General features: G+C 30.9%; 1 protein-coding gene across 21 annotated transcripts in view; it reads left to right on the top strand.

Moving 5' to 3' along the window:
- The first annotated feature begins 1,099 nt into the window (after window positions 1-1,099).
- tgo (Aryl hydrocarbon receptor nuclear translocator homolog tgo) overlaps window positions 1,100-20,335 on the top strand; it is a 49,667-nt gene continuing 30,431 nt past the window's right edge. For 4 of the 21 annotated variants that reach the window (XM_076405969.1, XM_076405971.1, XM_076405976.1 and 1 more), the window contains exons 1-2: window positions 4,372-4,987; window positions 18,581-18,663. In XM_076405969.1, the coding sequence (XP_076262084.1) occupies window positions 4,827-4,987; window positions 18,581-18,663 (244 nt within the window). In that variant the 5' untranslated portion in view covers window positions 4,372-4,826. Of the gene's footprint in view, window positions 1,268-1,457; window positions 1,723-2,088; window positions 2,138-4,191; window positions 4,988-18,580; window positions 18,669-20,335 lie in introns of those variants that run through there. The other 17 variants (XM_076405982.1, XM_076405986.1, XM_076405988.1 and 14 more) reach the window with 12 other exon arrangements.

The raw sequence follows: 20,335 nt of genomic DNA on the forward strand, positions 1-20,335 counted from the left end.
GTTGCGTTTTAACGGATTTCCTCTACAGACCAGTCCACTCAAATTTTTTTTTCTTACTCAGATTATCGTTGTAATGACAATTTTAACATGTCTCGAAAATAAATTGATTTCACCTCTAAACATTATTAATAGTTTTTTTTCTTGTACGACTTGTACAGTAATTAACCCTTTTTGCACATAAAATACGAATTTCAGGAACACTTAGCAAATATACTCCTGTTAAAACGCAATATATCAACACCCTGCCATAGTATATTTTAAATTACTTTATTTTATCCTTATGATAGGTGCAGTAGAACCCTATGATCTAAGAAATGTGTTCAGATTGCCTTAGTGGGGTTTCTCTTATTCTCATTAGTATTATTAAGGTAGTATAAGTTCGTGTACTTTATATTTATAAAAGGCTACAGGTAATTCGACCTCCAGCACATGGAAATAAATCAAACAATTTAATGTGAATACCTACTTGTTCTATTTTGTAATAGTAAACGTTTATTTATTACCACTATACCATTCTTCGAATTTTACATACATTTCGATTGTTTTATTCCCTAGTTTTTTTTACGTAACGTGGTGCAATAGCTATTAATTGATGACCTCCTGATATTACCAATGTGGTTACAGAAAAACCAACACTAATTGGCCTTCTTCCTCCTAAAATGTTTCTGAAAGTATAATAAAAAAAATTAATACTATTAAATGGCCAAAAAACCTGTTAATTCAACCTAAAAGAATTCAATCATCTTATCAAAGAAAATTTTATTGATAAATAATATGTTGTTATAATGGTGAATATTTTTGCTATTATTATCAATATCATCCTTTTAGCAACATCCACATTCAAGTAGTCTGAACATTTCAATTATTAAAACGCTTTGAAAATAACTGTAATTTGATTCAGTGTTATAAAAATCAAATTTATTATTTATTTAACGCTGTGCTTACATCCATTGAAATCTGGTTATTATTGTGCTCTATTTAGTGAGTATATTTATTATTTAGTAAGTGAATTCATAATTTTTATAATCAGATTAAATCAACAAATTATTTCCAGAAAGTGTAATTGATTGGCACTTTGTGTACTTATTTCATGATTAGTCTAACAAATATTGCATATCTGTATAATGAAACAGGCACTTTTGTTCTTGCATAATAAAGTGACAAAATATTTCATAATATATATTATATAGTAGAAAGTTAATTTTGCCGATGTGACAGAATGGAAGGTATTTCCTTTCCAGTTGAAGCAATTCTCTGAATATATTTGGTAAGGTAAGATAGTTTATTAATATAGTAATTTATTTATGCAACTAACTATACAGTACAATAGATTTCTTCTATAATATATTTTGTATAATTTTGTGTAGATGGCATTTTTTAATATTTTTTATTCTAGAACAGTTTAAATTAAAATAATCTATTTAAACAAATGTATATCTCGCATTTTCTCTAAATTCATTCCCTATAAAAATCACATATTCGAACGCATTCTTCATCTGTCAATTTAGGACCCTCCTACCACCGTGTCATGGTTCTTAGAACATGGCGGCCGTTTTGTTGTAAACATAGTGCTTATATTATAGAAAAAGTCGTTTCAAAATGAAAATACTACATATTAGTGTCTGAAAAGCTTTTAAGTGCTTTATGGTATCGAGAAAAGCCCCGCTGTATAAGCCGCATGGTTTTTAATTCAGATGTCAGCTGTTACCCACTCTGTATCAGGTTAGTCTCAAATAAGGGTAGTTTTTCTATAAAACAAAAAGACCTTGTGTCCCAAAAATAATGTTACTTTTGCACGATTACATTTCTTATGGAACACATTTTATTGCAAATAAAATTTACGTACTGAATATTGTAAAATTATATTCCAAGCAATTCATTTAAATTTATAAATTGGATACATTTTTCAATGTTGTATTGTCTTAAAAATGTTTTATGGGTTTTATATTTTAATTACAAGAGCGTGTGTTATGTTGTCAAAAAGGGGTTATAATTTGTTATATTTACAATCTTGAGATGTAGAAATAAATGTACTAATAGTCTTGTCATTTAGATAAAAGATCTTGTAATGTATTTTATACATTTAAGGTGCTGATCCCACAAAGGGCATCCCAAAAAGAAGAGCTGTTAGTATAGGGTAAGTTTGTTGTGTCTTGTGTATTGATGTATTAAGTAAATAGCAAAATTATTTTGCTACAATAAATTGTCATTCAGTAATAAACCGTGTAAAAAATATTGGATATTATTTATTTTATATAGTTGACTATGTTTGTTTTGAATAGATTTTATTCTAATAAGTATATAAATAATGTGGTGGATGCGCTAGATTTTAGAACCGATTTTAATATTACAGGCAGTATTAAAAACACCTTAACTTCTCCCTATAATTATATTTTTAAAGCTTATTATATTTACCACAAAACTGCAATGTTTTGCCCTTTTCACTATCAGGTGTTTGGTATTTATGTAAATTGAAAAAGCTTCATACTGCTTTCAAGATTCAATTATGATAAGGTGTAAATATTTCTTATCATTTAATGAATACTTTCTAATGCCTTTCTTATATTACTTTTAAAACATCTTCTCTTTATCAGGTGTCTCCATTCTCACCTCATTATACAAAATAAATTGTTGTACTGCTTATCATTTAACACAAATATAATATATATAAACTTTTTAAATATATGTATTGTACATTTAATAACTCATTTATTTTTGTAAAGGGACATATTTGAAGCTCTTATATAATATAATGTAACCCGTTTTGGTAACATATTAGACTGTCGTGACGCGTATGAAGATTGACGACATAGTTACTGGATTTTATAATATTGGGGATAACTTAAAGCCTTATAAATGACAACAAGTTTAAACAGACGCATTTTAATGGGGATAGCTGGATTTTCAACGGCAATTCTTTATACTTACAGATAATAACGTTCGGCTTATATAATGTTAAATCCGATTTTTTTTTGTTAAAGTATCAGATTTTGTTTCTATTATCCATAACTTATTTATTATTTTAGAATTATTAACAATATCTAATATTTTTATAATATAAAAATGAATGAGTTTTATATAAATTGTAGAAATATGTTGTTTTTATCACTTTTTAATTTATTTATTTGGATTTGATAATGTGTAATTATTAATTACCTAGAATCATGAATAAAAATATTATGTGATTTGATGAGACGATAATCCTTTTGATTTTTAGTAAATATTATGGGAGGAATATTATAAACATTTACATGTGAAATATGTAAACAGTCTGGATGTTTTAAAACCTGTACTGTTCAAACTGTACATCTTTTTTTATCAGGGTTATAAAAGCTCACCCCAAAGCAATTTCGTGTTTTACCATTTCCATTATTCATCATTCTGGTTAGAATGAGAAACAAATATTTAAATCCTGCAGTTTCTATTGTCGTGGAAAAATATATGAAACTCCAGAGAAAGTAATGCCGTATATAGAAGATGCAGATTTTTGCATATGCTAAACGGGCCGAGTTTAAATACAATGGGAAAACAGTCCGCATTCTCGTTCACATCTTAATTATCTATGCTGTGGCAGGTGATTTTTCCCCTTATACGAAAAGATCATGTAACATTATCCTCCTTGCCTTTGTTTCGTTTGTGTTTATATATAGTTATGGTCAATGTTATAGGCTCGAAAATCTAAATTATCCGTTTATATTTAACGACTAGTTTTATGGCGAAGCTACCAATTGTTAATTAATGTAGTAATAAACGCTTTTCAAATAAGTGAAATGAATTTGTGTCATTAAAACTAATTTGAATTACGATGATTAATGACTCTAATAGACTTGTTTGTTTGCTCTACTTACTAATTTGTTTTTTGGTTGTATAATCGTTATTAAAATAGGAATAGCTCTGGTCTAGAAATAAATGTCTTCATTTGAATCTAATTCGTGAGGTTATAGGTGATGACTTGACTTGATAGGTGAAACAATATATTTCGTTTGTCGTTGGTCGGTTTTATCCAATGCAGTTTTAGTTCTGTCGAGTAGCAATATTATTTTTTAATTCCTAATGTGTTTTTTTGATTGTTAATAAATTGGGATAAGAAACAGCGTTGATATTTTAAATAAAGTTATATTTGATGGTTTTATGGAACGTACTTACCGAAAGTAAAGCACAAGTAATGGTTTATAATGATTATAAACGTGTACACAACTGAACGAAACGTAAGATACGACAGCGCGACTGAGAAGGTGGACCGTTTGGAGTTACAACGGACCCATAGCCAGAACGTTGGTGCCTCTTATCGCTATCAACTACCAACCAGTCAGTGGTACAGCCCCACTACCTTCACAGCGCACCAGGTTTCCGTAGTAGCCGGCCCCGCACAGTGTATTTAGACTTGCGAACGGGGTTCGTTGGATCGTCAGCTCTGTGATTACGTTGCCGACATCGCTTCAGTTACACGCGTATTGCCGAGACATCGAAAAACACGCTGTGTGTGTGAACCGTGTTAGAACACTGTCTGTGTAGTGTGGTCTTGTTTAAAAAGAAAAACGAATATTATTTTATTCGCCAACGATTTTTAAAAAAAATATGTAGAGAAAGATTTCGGATTCATTCTTATCATTTTTTTTCAAGAATCGGTAAAAATCTGAATTCCATTTTAGCGTTTTAATTTTTTTCTTGGATTTATCTTTGTGTTTAGACTGTTTAGATCGAAATCGAAGTGTTCCGTGTTTTTTTTTCTCGTTTAACATTGAGAGGATTCATTATCGGGGTTGTTGTTTGTTTTTTTTTTCTGTGGCACATAGTTGTACATATATAAAAAATTAAGTGTGGATATGTACGCCTACGCTGGGGGTGGCCAGCCCCATTATGCGCCTCCTCCAACATATTTGCAGCCACATCCCCCTGCCCCACCACCTACGCACCACGTGCAGGTTCCACCTGTTGCAATGGGTCAGGAGCCCAACCCTGTGGCACACTATTCGAAGAAACGAAGGTACGACGAAGGTCTTTATGGTTTTTTATTATTCGCTCCATTATATTATCCGGATTTTCCGAGTTGTATATTTTACCTAAGCGCGATCTATTACGAATAGGTAGATAGTACTAGGAAATTGTTACAATTTATTTAAAGAACATCTGTGCCAGCTAATATTGAATTTCACAGAAAAAATATCACATTCACTATAACCAATAACGTTTCTTCATCTTTATTACCAAATTATTAGTTAACACCTTCGATTGACACCACCTCTGGTACTAATATAAATGAGCCTAATAAAGGACAACCTTTTTTCAATAAAAGTAAACCTATAGGTTTATACCTTTTTCATTGGATTGTTTGTTTATTACCACTGGAAATACCTCATATTTTATTATCCATGATCAGTTTGCCGGTTAACTATTTTTAGTATCTTGGAAATTCCGTCCTGTTATTTTTTTTAAATCTATTTTGATTATTATAATGCGATTTAAAGTGATTTGTCTAATGCATCTTTAATATTTCATTGTTGTCCGTATAATTTTTAACATATTCATTCGGTTTGGTTGTATTAAAAATATATTTTAGAAAATACTTCAGGGGATTTTCTATATACTATAAATATCAATTATTTAGTTGAGAGTAGTTCAGGGAAATATGACAACTGGTTTTAATTAGAATTAGAATGATTCTTCGGTTATAGTGAGTAAATGAACCGTTCTAATATCGATTTATATAAATATTTATTGACATTATTAGTTCGGAAATAGATATAATTTCGAATTTTTAGTCCGTGTATTTATTAATATACAAAACAATAAGTTACAGTATTTTTACCGCTTTATGTTGCCTTATATCTAAAATGAATCTATAAGGTATTGATTTTATGGTCTCGTAAACATAATGTTAATCACAATTTTACAGTCCTGAGCGCTTATTTTGGTTAATAATAAAATATTATTGTTTCACTTATAGCTTTTGATTCAATCACAATAAAATAATAATCAGTAAATTGTCAGATATCAACGATTTGGTGAAGACATCGCTGGTGAAGATATCTATTATAAAATATCTATTTAAGGGTCTCACACGTGTTTTCGTAGCTGTCATTATTTTAGGGGGTTGTTACTAAGAATTCTGGGGTTGTAACGAAAATATACTAGCTGCGTTTTTATCTTTGGCAACGATCTTGAAATTATAATAAATACTCTTTCAGTTTTGGACTTTTTGAACGGTCTTATCAGATGGGCTTGACGTAGACCGCAAAAAAAGAGAAGCGTTTCTTTCAGTTGATGTTTTTATTATGTTTTTTTTTATCTTGTACATGTCCGACAAGTCGAAATTTTATCCAGGGACGACAAAACGGACATTAAAAAAAAACTTATAACCCTTTCAAATATAATTCTAAACTTTGCTAAAAAAATATCTCACATTAGAAAACTCAATCGTTGATAGTCGGCGATTAATATAGAACATTTTTTTCGACTTATCAATGTGTACGATGTGCGATTTTTCAGAAAGCTTTTGGCGAACTGTGCCAATTTTCAAGATATTTGCGATTCAATGTTTTTAACATGTCATCAATTTTTTTTTAGTTTTTTTATGTATTGATTGACCACCTAGGGTTATCATGGTCGAATTTATTTGTAATGTTTGTCTTAACCAGCGTGATTATTATTTATCCTCTTCTTCAAATACATATTAGGCCTGTAAATTAGTTTTAAGGGATTTTTTTGTTTATTTGTTGATGCTCTGAAAAGAAGTGTATTTTATTCAAAATATTGTCCATCGATAGCCGCTACTTTTCCTCATCTTTTAGACGATTTACGGATTCCACCTCGAAAGAACGATGAATCTTTTGAGACTATCTACAAATCGACCCATTTTTTTGGCATCTTCATAAGAAGTGAAGCGTTGTTCAGACATGTAACAACCCATATGTCGATAAAAGTAGTAAACAGGAGTAAGGTCTGGAGAATATGGCGGGCAGGGTACCACATCCTATTTTAATCTTTTCAAGTATGATTTCACCGGTTTTGCAACATTTGGTCGAGCGTTGCCATGCTGAAGAATAACATTGTTGTGTCTTTACTCGTATTTCGGCCGTCTTTCGCATAGTGCTCGTCTTAGACCCATCAATTGATGGTTTCATTAGGTTTTAGCACTTCATAGTTTAGTACACCAAGCAGATCCCACCAAATACGGAGCATTAGCTTGGAGAGCCATTGGTATTCGGCTTTGTCGTTGATGTTAATGCATGACCAGATGATTATTGATGACCAAAAGCTTTTCAGTGTCTATTAGCTTCAATTTATATATTACAAAACACCATATCCAAGATTTTGGACAATTCCCATTTTCCTCAAGTGAATTGAAATGGTTTCTTGTGTTACTCCCTAACAATCAGCATATTCTTCTTGCGTTTTACACGGATTATCATCGAGTGATGCCTTCAAATAGTCGTGTTCAAATTTTTGAACTGCCCAGAATGCTCTTTCGCAACATTCACAACATTCGATGATCTTCAGCTGCCTTTTTCTTTAAATTGAACTAAAAAGTAAAATTTCACGCAAATGTGATTTACTACAAATTCAGACATATTCAAGGTACCGAAAAAAATGTTCTTTACACTTGGACGAAATGACACATACTGAAAAGTGAAGGCTTCAACATACAAATATATCCGATGCGATTGAATACAAATTTATAGGTTCTATACATCAAACGAGGATTACTTTTTCACTCATTTGATACTTGTTATTATCGTTGTAAGTTTTATGTTTCAAATTATCTAAATTTAAACAACTAAGGCCAATAACATATGTTATTAATATTTCGCAACAGTGTTATGTTAACCCAGAAAAAACAATTTCTTTGTGCATCAGCACTTTTCTTGGTAACGTTTCGCTAGAGCATTTTGTCGAATGCTTTGTTCTAATTTTTCTTTTTCGATTCATCTAAGTCTCGCGATGATGGTTGTTGTTACTGAGACTGTGACGTTTTATTTATTATTACGATGCCAGAAATACGTAAATTATTATTTTTTTATCCATTATAACTTGTAACAATAGTTTATGGGACTGTATATATTTGCTTGTTGGATATGTTAATCACCAGCTATTGAAGTTAAAATATACGTACATATATAAACTTTTTAATAACCGCTAACTAATTTAAAAACAATTGTTGGTCTGAACCATTCATATGATATAAATAAAAAAATTATAGACTTACCACAACCAAGATATTAGAATCATTTATATAATTACGTCCAGAATAGTTTGTTTCTATTTGGCTTCATAAATATTTTTTTAATAAAGGTTTTGATTTCTTCATTTTCCCAATTCCCAAACTGTATTTAATGTTAACGTTTCGTCTAGACATATATTTCAGGACGTCATATGAAACTGATCTGATTAAAAGCTTGAGGTATTGTTGTGTTTATCGTTTCCTGTATATTTTCGAATATAAATTGGTCGAAAGGATTTTTTTCTTGTGTAATTTACAAAAGTTGGGGACCGAAGAGATCGTTTTCTTCGAGATAATGACAAATTATGCACGATGCGTTGTAAGTTTATTATTTCGTTTAAAGAAATGCGTTATTGTTATTTCCGGAGACCCTAAAAACCTGTACATGTCTTGATAGTTAAATGCCTTTAAATAAGAACGAACCGCAACGTTATCTTTTCGAAAAATCGGTACCGGTATAAAAATAGTTTTTATTTTACATCAAGCCCCAACCTCTGGCTAATAATACGTATTTATATATATATTTTTTTATTACAAATATCTCTGGGAATTTGTTTTGTGTCGACGTTATTACAGTTGTAGATTCATGACGTTTTATACTCATTAACATTTTGTGTAGAATATATAAACTAAATCCGGTTAATATAAGGGCTTAATTACTGTTACTGATCATTTGAGGTTAGTCTAAAGGTCAGGAATGTTTTTCTATGGTTTAGATTGACATAGAGACATTAGTTCTTGTCACTAGTAACAATCGGTGATGAGATCGAGATGAAATATGAGAAACAAGTCACAGTAAAGCGGGTGATTTATGTATAGACGTAGTTTAAAGAGGGTACACTGATAAAGTGTTTTATCAAGATTGATTTAAACATGTTTGAAGATATATAATGATCATTAGCATCACTGCAACTTTAATTTTTAAAAACATATTTGGTACAAGTAGTAGGACTAATTTTGAAATAAAATAGTTTGAGATTTGGAATTTTAAAATGTTGTTTGTTGACGTAAGAGCATGCAAGAAACTGTTTTTTTTTTGACAGTATTGAGTTGAAGCGGTCATACAATTATATTAAAATGGAAAATTTTAAATTTATTTCTAATCGAGGATGAGTTAAATATTCGATCGGTTTTATTAAAAATAACGATAAAAAATTGGCAGTTCATTTCTGTGGCGGCAGTATTTGCCTGGCAGGTTTGGCGATTATACTGTTGCAGTTCTAAATCTGCTTTACGTGCCGTGATCGGCCGATAAAGGTCTCATTAGTAAACCGTAAATCGGATGATAGTGTCCTCCCTCGACCTACCACTGTAAATTACCCACTCCTCCTCCTCCTCCTGCTTCTCCTCCTTCCCCGCCGCTCCCTCCAGCATTCGAATCTTTTCCCTTTCCCCGAAACCAGGGGACGGTGCTATTTTGCAGGACCTTATCTCGACAAAAGGACCATTTATTGTGATTTACTTCTGATTAACAAACAAATAAGTCGTTATTAAATATATTATTGTTCATTTTATTTGATTATTTAACTCCCTACTATTGACAGTCCCTGATACTTTGTTGACAAATGCAATAAAAAATAATGAAGTCAGATGTAGCAATATCAGGTGAATATGGTGGATTGACATATAAAATTCCATTTGTAGTCAAAGTTGAAGATACGTTTTTATTTCAATGTTTTCAGACATTGTAAAAACCAGATAACTGACAAAATCGAGAACTGTCAACAAACAAAATGACAGTTTACTAGTGACAGTCCCTGATACTTTCTTGACAGAAGCAGACGGTTATTATCATACCTGCCAAATTATAGTGTTAACAAATGGGGTAATTTGAGTTTTGGAAAAATATATAAGTCAACCAGAGCCATATCAGGTGAATATGGTGGATCGGAGCACAAAAAATCCATTTGTAATTGAAATTTAAGACCCATTTTTATTTCGATATATTTAGTCATTGTAAAAACCACAATACCCGGACAAAATCGAGACCTGTCAACAAACAAAATGACAGATGACTAGTGACAGTTCCTGATACTTTTTGACAGAAGTGGACGGTTATTATTATACCTGTCAAATGATAGTATGGACCAATGCAGTAAATTAAGTTTTGGAAAAAGAAAAAATCAACCAGAGCCATATCAGGTGAATATGGTGGATCGGAACACAAAAAATCCATTTGTAATTGAAATTTAAGACCCATTTTTATTTCGATATATTTAGTCATTGTAAAAACCACAATACCCGGACAAAATCGAGACCTGTCAACAAACAAAATGACAGATGACTAGTGACAGTTCCTGATACTTTTTTGACAGAAGTGGACGGTTATTATTATACCTGTCAAATGATAGTATGGACCAATGCAGTAAATTAAGTTTTGGAAAAAGAAAAAATCAACCAGAGCCATATCAGGTGAATATGGTGGATCGGAACACAAAAATTCCATTTGTAATTGAAATTTAAGACCCATTTTTATTTCGATATATTTAGTCGTTGTAATAACCACAATACCCGGACAAAATCGAGACCTGTCAATAAACAAAATGACAGATGACTAGTGACAGTTTCTGATATTTTTTTGACAGAAGTGGACGGTTATTATTATACCTGTCAAATGATAGTATGGACCAATGCAGTAAATTAAGTTTTGGAAAAAGAAAAAATCAACCAGAGCCATATCAGGTGAATATGGTGGATCGGAACACAAAAATTCCATTTGTAATTGAAATTTAAGACCCATTTTTATTTCGATATATTTAGTCGTTGTAATAACCACAATACCCGGACAAAATCGAGACCTGTCAATAAACAAAATGACAGATGACTAGTGACAGTTTCTGATATTTTTTTGACAGAAGTGGACGGTTATTATTATACCTGTCAAATGATAGTATGGACCAATGCAGTAAATTAAGTTTTGGAAAAAGAAAAAATCAACCAGAGCCATATCAGGCGAATATGGTGTATCGGAACACAAAAATTCCATTTGTAATCGAAATTTAAGACGCATTTTTATTTCGGTGTTTTTATTCATTGTAAAAATCGCAATACTCGGACAAAATAGAGAACTGCCAACAAACAAAATGACAGATGATTAGTGACAGTCCTTGATACTTTTTTGACATAAGTGGACGGTTATTATCATACCTGTTAGATGATAGTGTGGACAAATGCAGTAATTTAAGTTTCGCAAAGAGAAAAAATTCAACCAGAGCTATATCGGGTGAATATGGTGGATCGGAACACAAAAAATCCATTTGTAATCAAAATTTATGACCCATTTTTAGTTCCATGTTTTTACCTATTGACAAATGACAGATGACTTTTTTTGCCGGAAATGGAAGGTTGCCGTCACACCTGTCAGATAATAACATTGACAAATGTAACGAAAAGGTACTAAAAGTTATTTATGTTACCAATAATAATAACACAAAAATAATATATAGAAATCTAAATTAGTTGTTATTTCCGCGAAAGAATTAAAGTATAATTTCCTTGAAATTGTGGTATCCCGTTGTGTTACCGTTATACAGTTATATGTTGTCGTTTAGTAAATGTACGATTTGGTCCCAACAATGTATGGCAAATGGACTCTCTGCGCAAAAGAAACAAAGTATCACAGCAGTATGAACTACCTGTAAGAAATATTTATAACGACGCAACTTGATACTGAAATTTACACGGCTACTTTAACAGGGTTTAAAGCCAAGCTGTCAGAGTAATACTTCACGTGCTATCTTGACTGAATTAGATATCCGTAATGTTACTATTACTTAGAAATATTTTTTTACAGGAAACTAGTCGAAACGAAGGTCTTAATATCGATACTTTCATTTCCCCTCCGCACATTTGTTGTTTTATTTCCTGTTTTACCGACCGCCTAACATGTTTAAAAGTATCTTCATTTATTTATTAAATAATTTTATATATCACTGATTTTGTTTTGGACATATTAAAATTTGTAAAATATATATATAGTAATATATATAGTAAAATATATATAAATTAAAATATATAAAAATTTCGTTAATACCCACCCTATTCACCCGATTTAGTTCCGTCGGACACTTAAATTAAAAGAACGATTAGAGGACATCGATTTAACAAGAGCGGAAAAGATGAAATGTCATAAATGTGGACAAGGGACGAAGTGTGTATTTCATTTCAAGTATTATTACTTTTTGATCACAGTAGTATAAGCATATGTAAGAGATCCACAGAATTAATTTAAAATTGGGGATTATAAGGAATGTAATTTAAATTTAAAGTGTTTTTTTTATAAATTTAATCATTTTTGAATAATTCTGATTAAATTTGATCATCATAAAATAATTCGAAAGAACAAAGTTTGGTCCTAGGTGATCAGGTCCTAACTTCCAATTCCTTATTACTAAAATGTTTTCGTGTTACCACAAAGTTAATTTAAATCATGGTGTTTATCTAAATTGGTGAATTATGACAGGAATCATAATAATCCAAGGTATTTGATCTTGAACTGTTAAAACTATGATTCACAATATAAATCTTTAAACTATATTCAGTGAAGCTGAAAATCGGTAATTAATAATTTGGTGAAGGTTTTAAAAGACTACAAAAACGGATTTATTTTTATAAGCTTAAAAACAAACATTTTTTTGAATAATCCAATATAACTGAATTTATTATTTTGGCCATAAAACAATGACCTAAGTGTAGCGAGGTCAAAGACATCATCCTGCTTATCACAGAGGCAGGAATAAAAAATGAATAGATTTGACTGTCGGCCTGCTCTTTGAGGGTTTTCATAACGTCTTAGAACTAATTTGATAATTATTAATGGCCGAGGCACAAAAAGGAAAAAGGAAAACGACGCAACATTCTGAATCGTTGAATGGAATTAAGAAGTGGGAGCTCTGTGCTTTTGTATTTGTTTATTTTGTTGTCAGTTGTTTTTTTAAATTAATTTATTGATGTATGTCAGTGGATGATTAAATTATGTTAAGGAATAGTTTTTTTTCGAGTATAAGACGGGATGTTATAATCAATTGAACTAATTTAATATACTTTTATATTGTACCTTTGTCTTACATGGTCACATAGCTTGACTACCTAGCACAGACAAAATGACAGATGATTAGTGACAGTCCCTGATACTTTTTTGACAAAAGTGAAAGGTTAGTATCACATCTGTCAAATAATAATGTTGACAAATAGGGTAATTTGAGTTTTGCTGGATTGGCACTTTTATAATCAAAGCCATTTATAATCAAAGTTTAGGACAAATTTTATTTCAATGTTATAAAAATCACAAAACTCAGACAAAATCGAGAACTGTCAACAAACGACCGATGACTAGTGACAGTCCCTGATACTTTTTTTACACCTGTCAAATAACAGTACTGACAAATTTTTCATCGATAATTCAAGTCATTACGTTTCGTAACCTTCCCATTCGCCAGATTGAAGTCCATCGGATTTTATTTTTCCGTTTTCAATTTATTTGAAGCCACTAGTTTTTTTGCCGCAGTAGTACATGATACTTGACATATGACAAGAAAAATCGTTGACAATAAATCAAAGATAAAGTTTATTGATGGAAAATGAAGTTGTTCCTCATTTTTTTCTTCTCAATCTTCCATGGCCTCTGAGATTTATGACCCACGCAATATTTTAGTTTCCATTTTTAACACTTTTGATTGTTGATTTTATATCTCTGGTCGTTTATATTTATGATTAGATTTTTTTTTGCGAAAATAAATACGTATAAAATACTTGTACAACTTGATATATTCTGTCAATCACGGTAAGAGATTTACAGCTGATTTATTACACAACGTATAGTCATAATAAGGTTTATTGCTATTGTAAATCAATTAGAAAACATTGTCGAGCTCAGCATCTTTTCGTTGTAATGGAATGTTCGTTTATTATCGTTATTATTATTATTTATTTTTATTATAATACAGCTAATTTAATATAATTGTCATTTTATTGGAATTAACGAGGTGTATATATTCGCCACTGTTTTTTTTTTCAAAGAATAGGAATTTGCATTTTTATCAGCAAATATTTATTCTCTATCTTTTATAAAACAGGCAGAAATGGGTAGAAATATAGCGGTAAAAATATTTGTCAAACATTTTATTTGCGTTTGCAAATTATTTATTGATTGAATATATATTTTGTATTTTATCAAATGTTATGTTTATATATATTTTTTATCTTTTTTTAAAATTTTTTATCTTGGATAATGGAGTATCGATACGTTTTGACTGCTGTAAAAAATTAAGGAGCTTTTATTAGCCAGTGTTTGAGCCATAACTTTCTTTTTGATTTGCAATACCAATAAACTTTGTTATGACTATACAATGTGTCTGAACTCAACAGTAAATCTTTGGTCTTAATTGACACAATGTATCAAATAACCGAACGGTAGACTGAAAATCGTTTCGCCTATAACAGCATTGGCTTTGTTTAAACGTTTTTCTTGAAGGTGCTTAATTTGATTTCATATTTTCTGTTGTACTTATTTCCATACTAGTTGTTGAAGGGAAAAGCGCGACGAAAAAAAAAATTGACACGCAAATGGCAAACAGCGTTCATAAATTAGTTGAATTATTGGCGTCAGAAAAAGCAGAATAAGGCTTCCACTGATTCGAAGGTCTCGAATATCGAAAGAGATGCAAAATGTCAGTTGCGTCATCGTAACACTAGCAATTCTCTTTTTTTCTGAATGCAATGTGAAGCTATAGATTATTAGAATAGATACAGATACATAGGTTTCTTTCGTAACTATTCTCTATTGAAGCCCGTTAACTATTCGACTTATATAAGGGTCTTACAACAATGAGATATTTGACATCCTAAAGAAATTGCCACAAAATAATTTATACCTAATTAATATTAGTGTTTTTTTTAACGTGAATTAAGTTTTGTCGCTTGATTTTATGATTTATAATATATCAGAGCATTTATTATTCGTTGAATATCAGTATATTTCAGTAAACCAGTTTTATACACGAATTTTTATAACCAGCTGTTATGTTTATAACCAAAATATGTTGAGAAGGGAAATAGTCTGTCTAAACAAGTAACATTTTAGTAAAAAAAAACAAACATCTAAGATAATGTACCTTTTCGAATGAATATTGATCAAATTAATTGAAACATTAAGAACGGTGAATTATGATAAGTCATCTTGGTCGAGATAGCAATCAGAACGTTTAAAAAAAAATGTTCCCATAGCCAAGGTACGTTGTTAAGTATATTTGTTGAAATACCAAATTCTATTGTGTACGCCCATGAAGTTATTACCAAGATATAGATAGAGATACTGCTCTCTCTTGGTAGGAATAAAAGTTATGGTGAATTATGCAGTGTGGGCGTGAGAACATGCTAAACTAGATCAAGATGTGTTTAAAATAGGACTAAATTTGAAACTTACGGCATTCGATGGATATAATTTGTATACCAAGTCGTACTTTCTACTGAAGAATGTAGGTTAGAAAATTCATATTGCTTAGTTCTTTGTATCGAGCGTTTTGTCTTTGTTTTATAATAAGTAATATCGTCTGCATTAAACATTTAGCTGACGAGAAAGTAATTTCGATTTTGCAGTGTGAAATTTTTTAGCACTTTTTTTATTTCAGTTCTTATTTGATCGTTGCTGTATCAATGATTTTATCAGGATTAAATCAAGATTTTTGGGTTATCATCATACCACTTTTTATCGCTAGTTACTATACCATAGAAATTTTTTTCATTTGAATATTTTTTAAGTAATGCAGATATTTTCAGTAAATTGTAAGTGCTTTACCTGTTTGGGCTGTATTTTTATACAGTGTGAGCTGTAATAAAGTCATTGATGAACATAGAGTGATACTATGAAGAAGATAGATTAATAAGAAATTTTTCCTATGAAAGTGATTTCGAAAATTAAGCTTTTATACAAATTTCTTCAACGGATTTCTTCCAACCAATCAGGAATTAATAAATAGCCAATTTTAAAAATATCTCTTGTTCCAAAATGGTCAAAACTAATATATTCGACAGTTTAGATACTGATTCTCAACTATTATCTCATCATATATTGAAATCGTTAAAAGTGAACTGTAATAAAAAAAATATTGAGAATCACTGGTCTAAACCATCGCTAATATTAAACTGCGACTAATAGATGGCGTTGATGAGAATCAGTTTGATAGTTTTATAAAACATCAGTTGTTACTTTTATTATTTTTTATATATGATACATATTATTATGTTAGAGAATTATACATTGTTTTTTTTAGAAAGTATTAACCGAATAACATTTGATAGTTTTGAATATAGATATAATCAATAGGAACTCAAAAAATACAGTTTACTAGAGGGAAATTGAAATTTAATTCGACATTGATGATTATATGATATAAAGTGTTCTTATTGTTTGGCAGCGATATAAAAATAGTACAATACAACGGGCTGTCACACTTTGCTTTCCATGTCGTATTGGTAAACATACAGGGTGTTTTCAACCGATTGTTCTTGAGCCTTTCACAAAAACAACTCTTTAACAAGACTTTGTGTTGCAATCGCTGACTTCTTGCGAAATATCAACGGAATAACAATAGTTAAGGATCGTGTTGGATGATTTGCACTTTTGCTGGAGCTACTCATTCGACTTATCATTTTATATGTTAAATTGTGTGATATTTTAATGGAGTCGGTGTAATACGAGGGTCACTATTTATATTTCGGGAATTGGCAACACTGGTCATGTGAGTCCATCTGACGGTTCCATCGTAAAGTTTGACAGTTCTGACGATATGCGTACTTAGAACATTTTGTCGCACGGATCCTATTTCTTTGAATTTGAATCATGTACATTTTCGTGCTATGATTTTTTACGATTTTCAACGTGGATTATCACAACAAGAGTGAATCAATCAAGTTAATTTGACTTTTGGCGATGAAGCTCCATCAAAAACCACCGTGTATCGCTAGTTTAGTGAATGTAATCGTATTCGCAGTTCTCTGTCCGACGAGTTTCGTGAAGGTCGTCCAAAATCGGCTGTTATTTCTGGCATAACATAACATCGATGCTGTATGCAAAATGATTAAGCAAGATCGTCATGTCAACTATTGTGAGATTGAGGCATCCCTAAGCATTAGATCCACCAACATACATGCGATTTTACATGAACATTTAGCTGTGCGAAAGTTATGTTCGCGTTGGATCCCACACAATTTGACAATCGCTCAAAAAAAAGGCTCGTGTCGATTGGTGCAAAGAAATGGTTAAGAAATTCAATCGCGGCGCTTCGAAAGACATCTATAAAATCGTGCCAGGTGACGAATCATGGATATATTCGTATGAGCCCGAAAGTAAGCAGCAATCGACTGTATGGGTGTTTCAAGATGAACCAAATCCAACAAAAGTTGTTCGCGCACGAAGCACTTCAAAGAAAATGGTGACCTGTTTCTTCAGTAAAACTGGTCATATTGCAACAGTGCCTCTAGAGGTACACAACCATTTGTTTGCCAGAAGTCTTCGGCGAAATAAGGAAAACAAACAAGAGACGCCGGATTGTTCTTCACATCGGCTCAAACAAGAAACTATTTGAGCACTCAAAACATCGAATTAATGGGTCATCCGCCGTACAGCGCTGATTTGGCACCCAATGACTTCTTTTTGTTCCCATCCGTGAAGAATAAACTGCGTGGTCAACGATTTTCAGCGCCCGAATAAGCTATTGAAGCGTTCAAAAATCATGTTTTGAAGATACCTCATTCGGAATGGAATAAATGCTTTGAAAATTGGTTTAAGTGTATGCAAAAGTTATCGATTATCGTAGCGAATACTTTGAAAAACAATAAACATATATTCGCAGCTTAACTATTTGTTTTTTTCCTACTCCCGAAATATAAATAGTGACCGTCGTATTTGAGTTGTTACCGTAGAAGAACAGTGTCAGAGTTTAGAATTTTTTACGCTGCTTGGTAGTCTTATAAAAGACAAAGAGGAGTGTTGAAGAAAATTCCTCTATACGTTGGTAATTGATTCAAGTCACATCCCATCAAAATTAACTGTTTATAAATGTTATGTAGTCGCGCTCTAGACCGACATAAAACTTTCCACCTATACAAATGACGTGCACACCTATACAAATGTGTGTAATTCAATTTTATTATATTCATATATTAATTCCATTTCTGACGGTTATGTGCTCTTCTCATTCGAATAAAGTTGTCACTGGTACGGATGACGATGATATACTTAATTTTCTTATCGCCTGCATGTCTAACTGAAATTAAAATATCTGAAAATGTTCGAGCAATCACTCCGAAAGCATTAAATCAGATTGTTTTTTTATTTTCATTATTTTTGTTTGCTTTCAGGTCAGATGAAGACGACCCAAGTGGGAGTAAATACGCTAGGATGGAGGACGATCCAAGTATCCAAGATAAAGAAAGATTTGCAAGGTAAGTATTAACTCGAAGAATGGTCAAATTTGTCAAATAAGTCTTCCTGGCGAGATAATAAGGAAATAAGTTTTTTTAGAATAATATTATTGATCACTGCCTCCAATAGTTTATGAAAATTATAGCTACTTTAACATATTTTTTTTGTATTGTTTAGAAATGATTATTAAACTATTCATTTTAATTAAAATATTAACCTATATATATATATATATATATATATATATATATATATATATATATATATATATATATATATATATATATATATATATATATATATATTAGGATTACTTTTATACTGATATGTCCTGGGGATGTGTAAAAAGGAATGGAATAATAACACCACAAATCTTTTATCGTGTTTTAATATATTAATTGCTATTTTTAAATAACAGCATAATAAATATAAATAGTACAATACAACTTAAATAAAACCTAAGAACTAATGATTTTCAATAACCATAACTACTAAATAAAATGTAAACTTATACCTAATCATTGAAAAATCTAATCCATGGTGAACCTAAAAATGATCGTACAATAACTACCAGACCCTTTTTAAATAAAAATTTTATTAATTTTTGAACAGAAATATTTTTAAATTACTGTGAATATTATCATGTTCAGCTTTTCTCCCGTAAGGCGGTTTCTTCGATCGTTATTTGCCCAAATTTTGAAAAAACTCCCTCCCAGGGGACATATGTTGCAGCTATAGAGGAATATTTTACTTGTAACTGATATAATTCAGGTAGTTTCATTTTATGGGTTTGCTAAAAATCCAGTGGGTTTTCTAAACGCCCAATGAATGGAATTTCCAAATACTGCTAAATCTGTAAACTTGCTGCAGTACTTGGAGCAATTACTTCTTTCATTCTAGCCATCCTTGGTCGGTAGTTTTGTCTTGAATTTCGAATTGTGACACTATATTTCTATTTTTTGAAGTTAGAATGGAAGATACCTCTTTTGTGATAACTTTTTGTATCGCCTCAGCATTATTTGCAATAACAAATCCTGCTTTTTTAAATCCAGGATCTAAAAATGTGGATTTCCCGCATAACGTGTTCATTTCTAAAATTGTCAGTCTTTTATTGATGACATCTAATTGATAATTTTGTAATTTTTTCCCCATTCACTTGTTAAAATTCTGGATTTGATGAAATGTTGCAGTCCTCTTATTAACGGTATACTTAAAGACATTGTTGGGATATCTTTCACCAGATAACTCGGTGGTCATTATTTCAATGGGTTTTAAAAGTTGAACATATTCTGTTAAGATAGTCCATTCGTTAACAAATAAAAACTGTAGTGCTCTTCTTAATAGCCAACAAAATATGAAAGTAGAGATTTCCTATCAGAAAATGTATTTATTACAAATATTTAATATACTTTATTTACTTCTTAATCGTTAATATTTTTAAAAGAAATTTAACAACTGCTACTGTAGAAAACTCTTCAAATCTTTTGGATCTATGCAATTTCTGAAAACTTTAGAACCTAATTTTAGTTTTCAAGATTTTAGGAAAAAAGTTTCGACAAACAAGAGGCTTGGACAAAAATCTTGAAAGTTTATCAAAAAAGTATTACCTATTATGCCAGTCAAAAGTATTTTACTATTTATCATTTACAATTTAATTTTTTTGCCATCGAAAACTAGCGTTCCAAATGCTG

This window comes from Rhynchophorus ferrugineus, unplaced genomic scaffold (assembly GCF_030347505.1).
Source record: "Rhynchophorus ferrugineus isolate W39M unplaced genomic scaffold, kcgeb_rfMv2 rfM5, whole genome shotgun sequence".
Lineage (NCBI taxonomy): Eukaryota > Metazoa > Arthropoda > Insecta > Coleoptera > Curculionidae > Rhynchophorus > Rhynchophorus ferrugineus.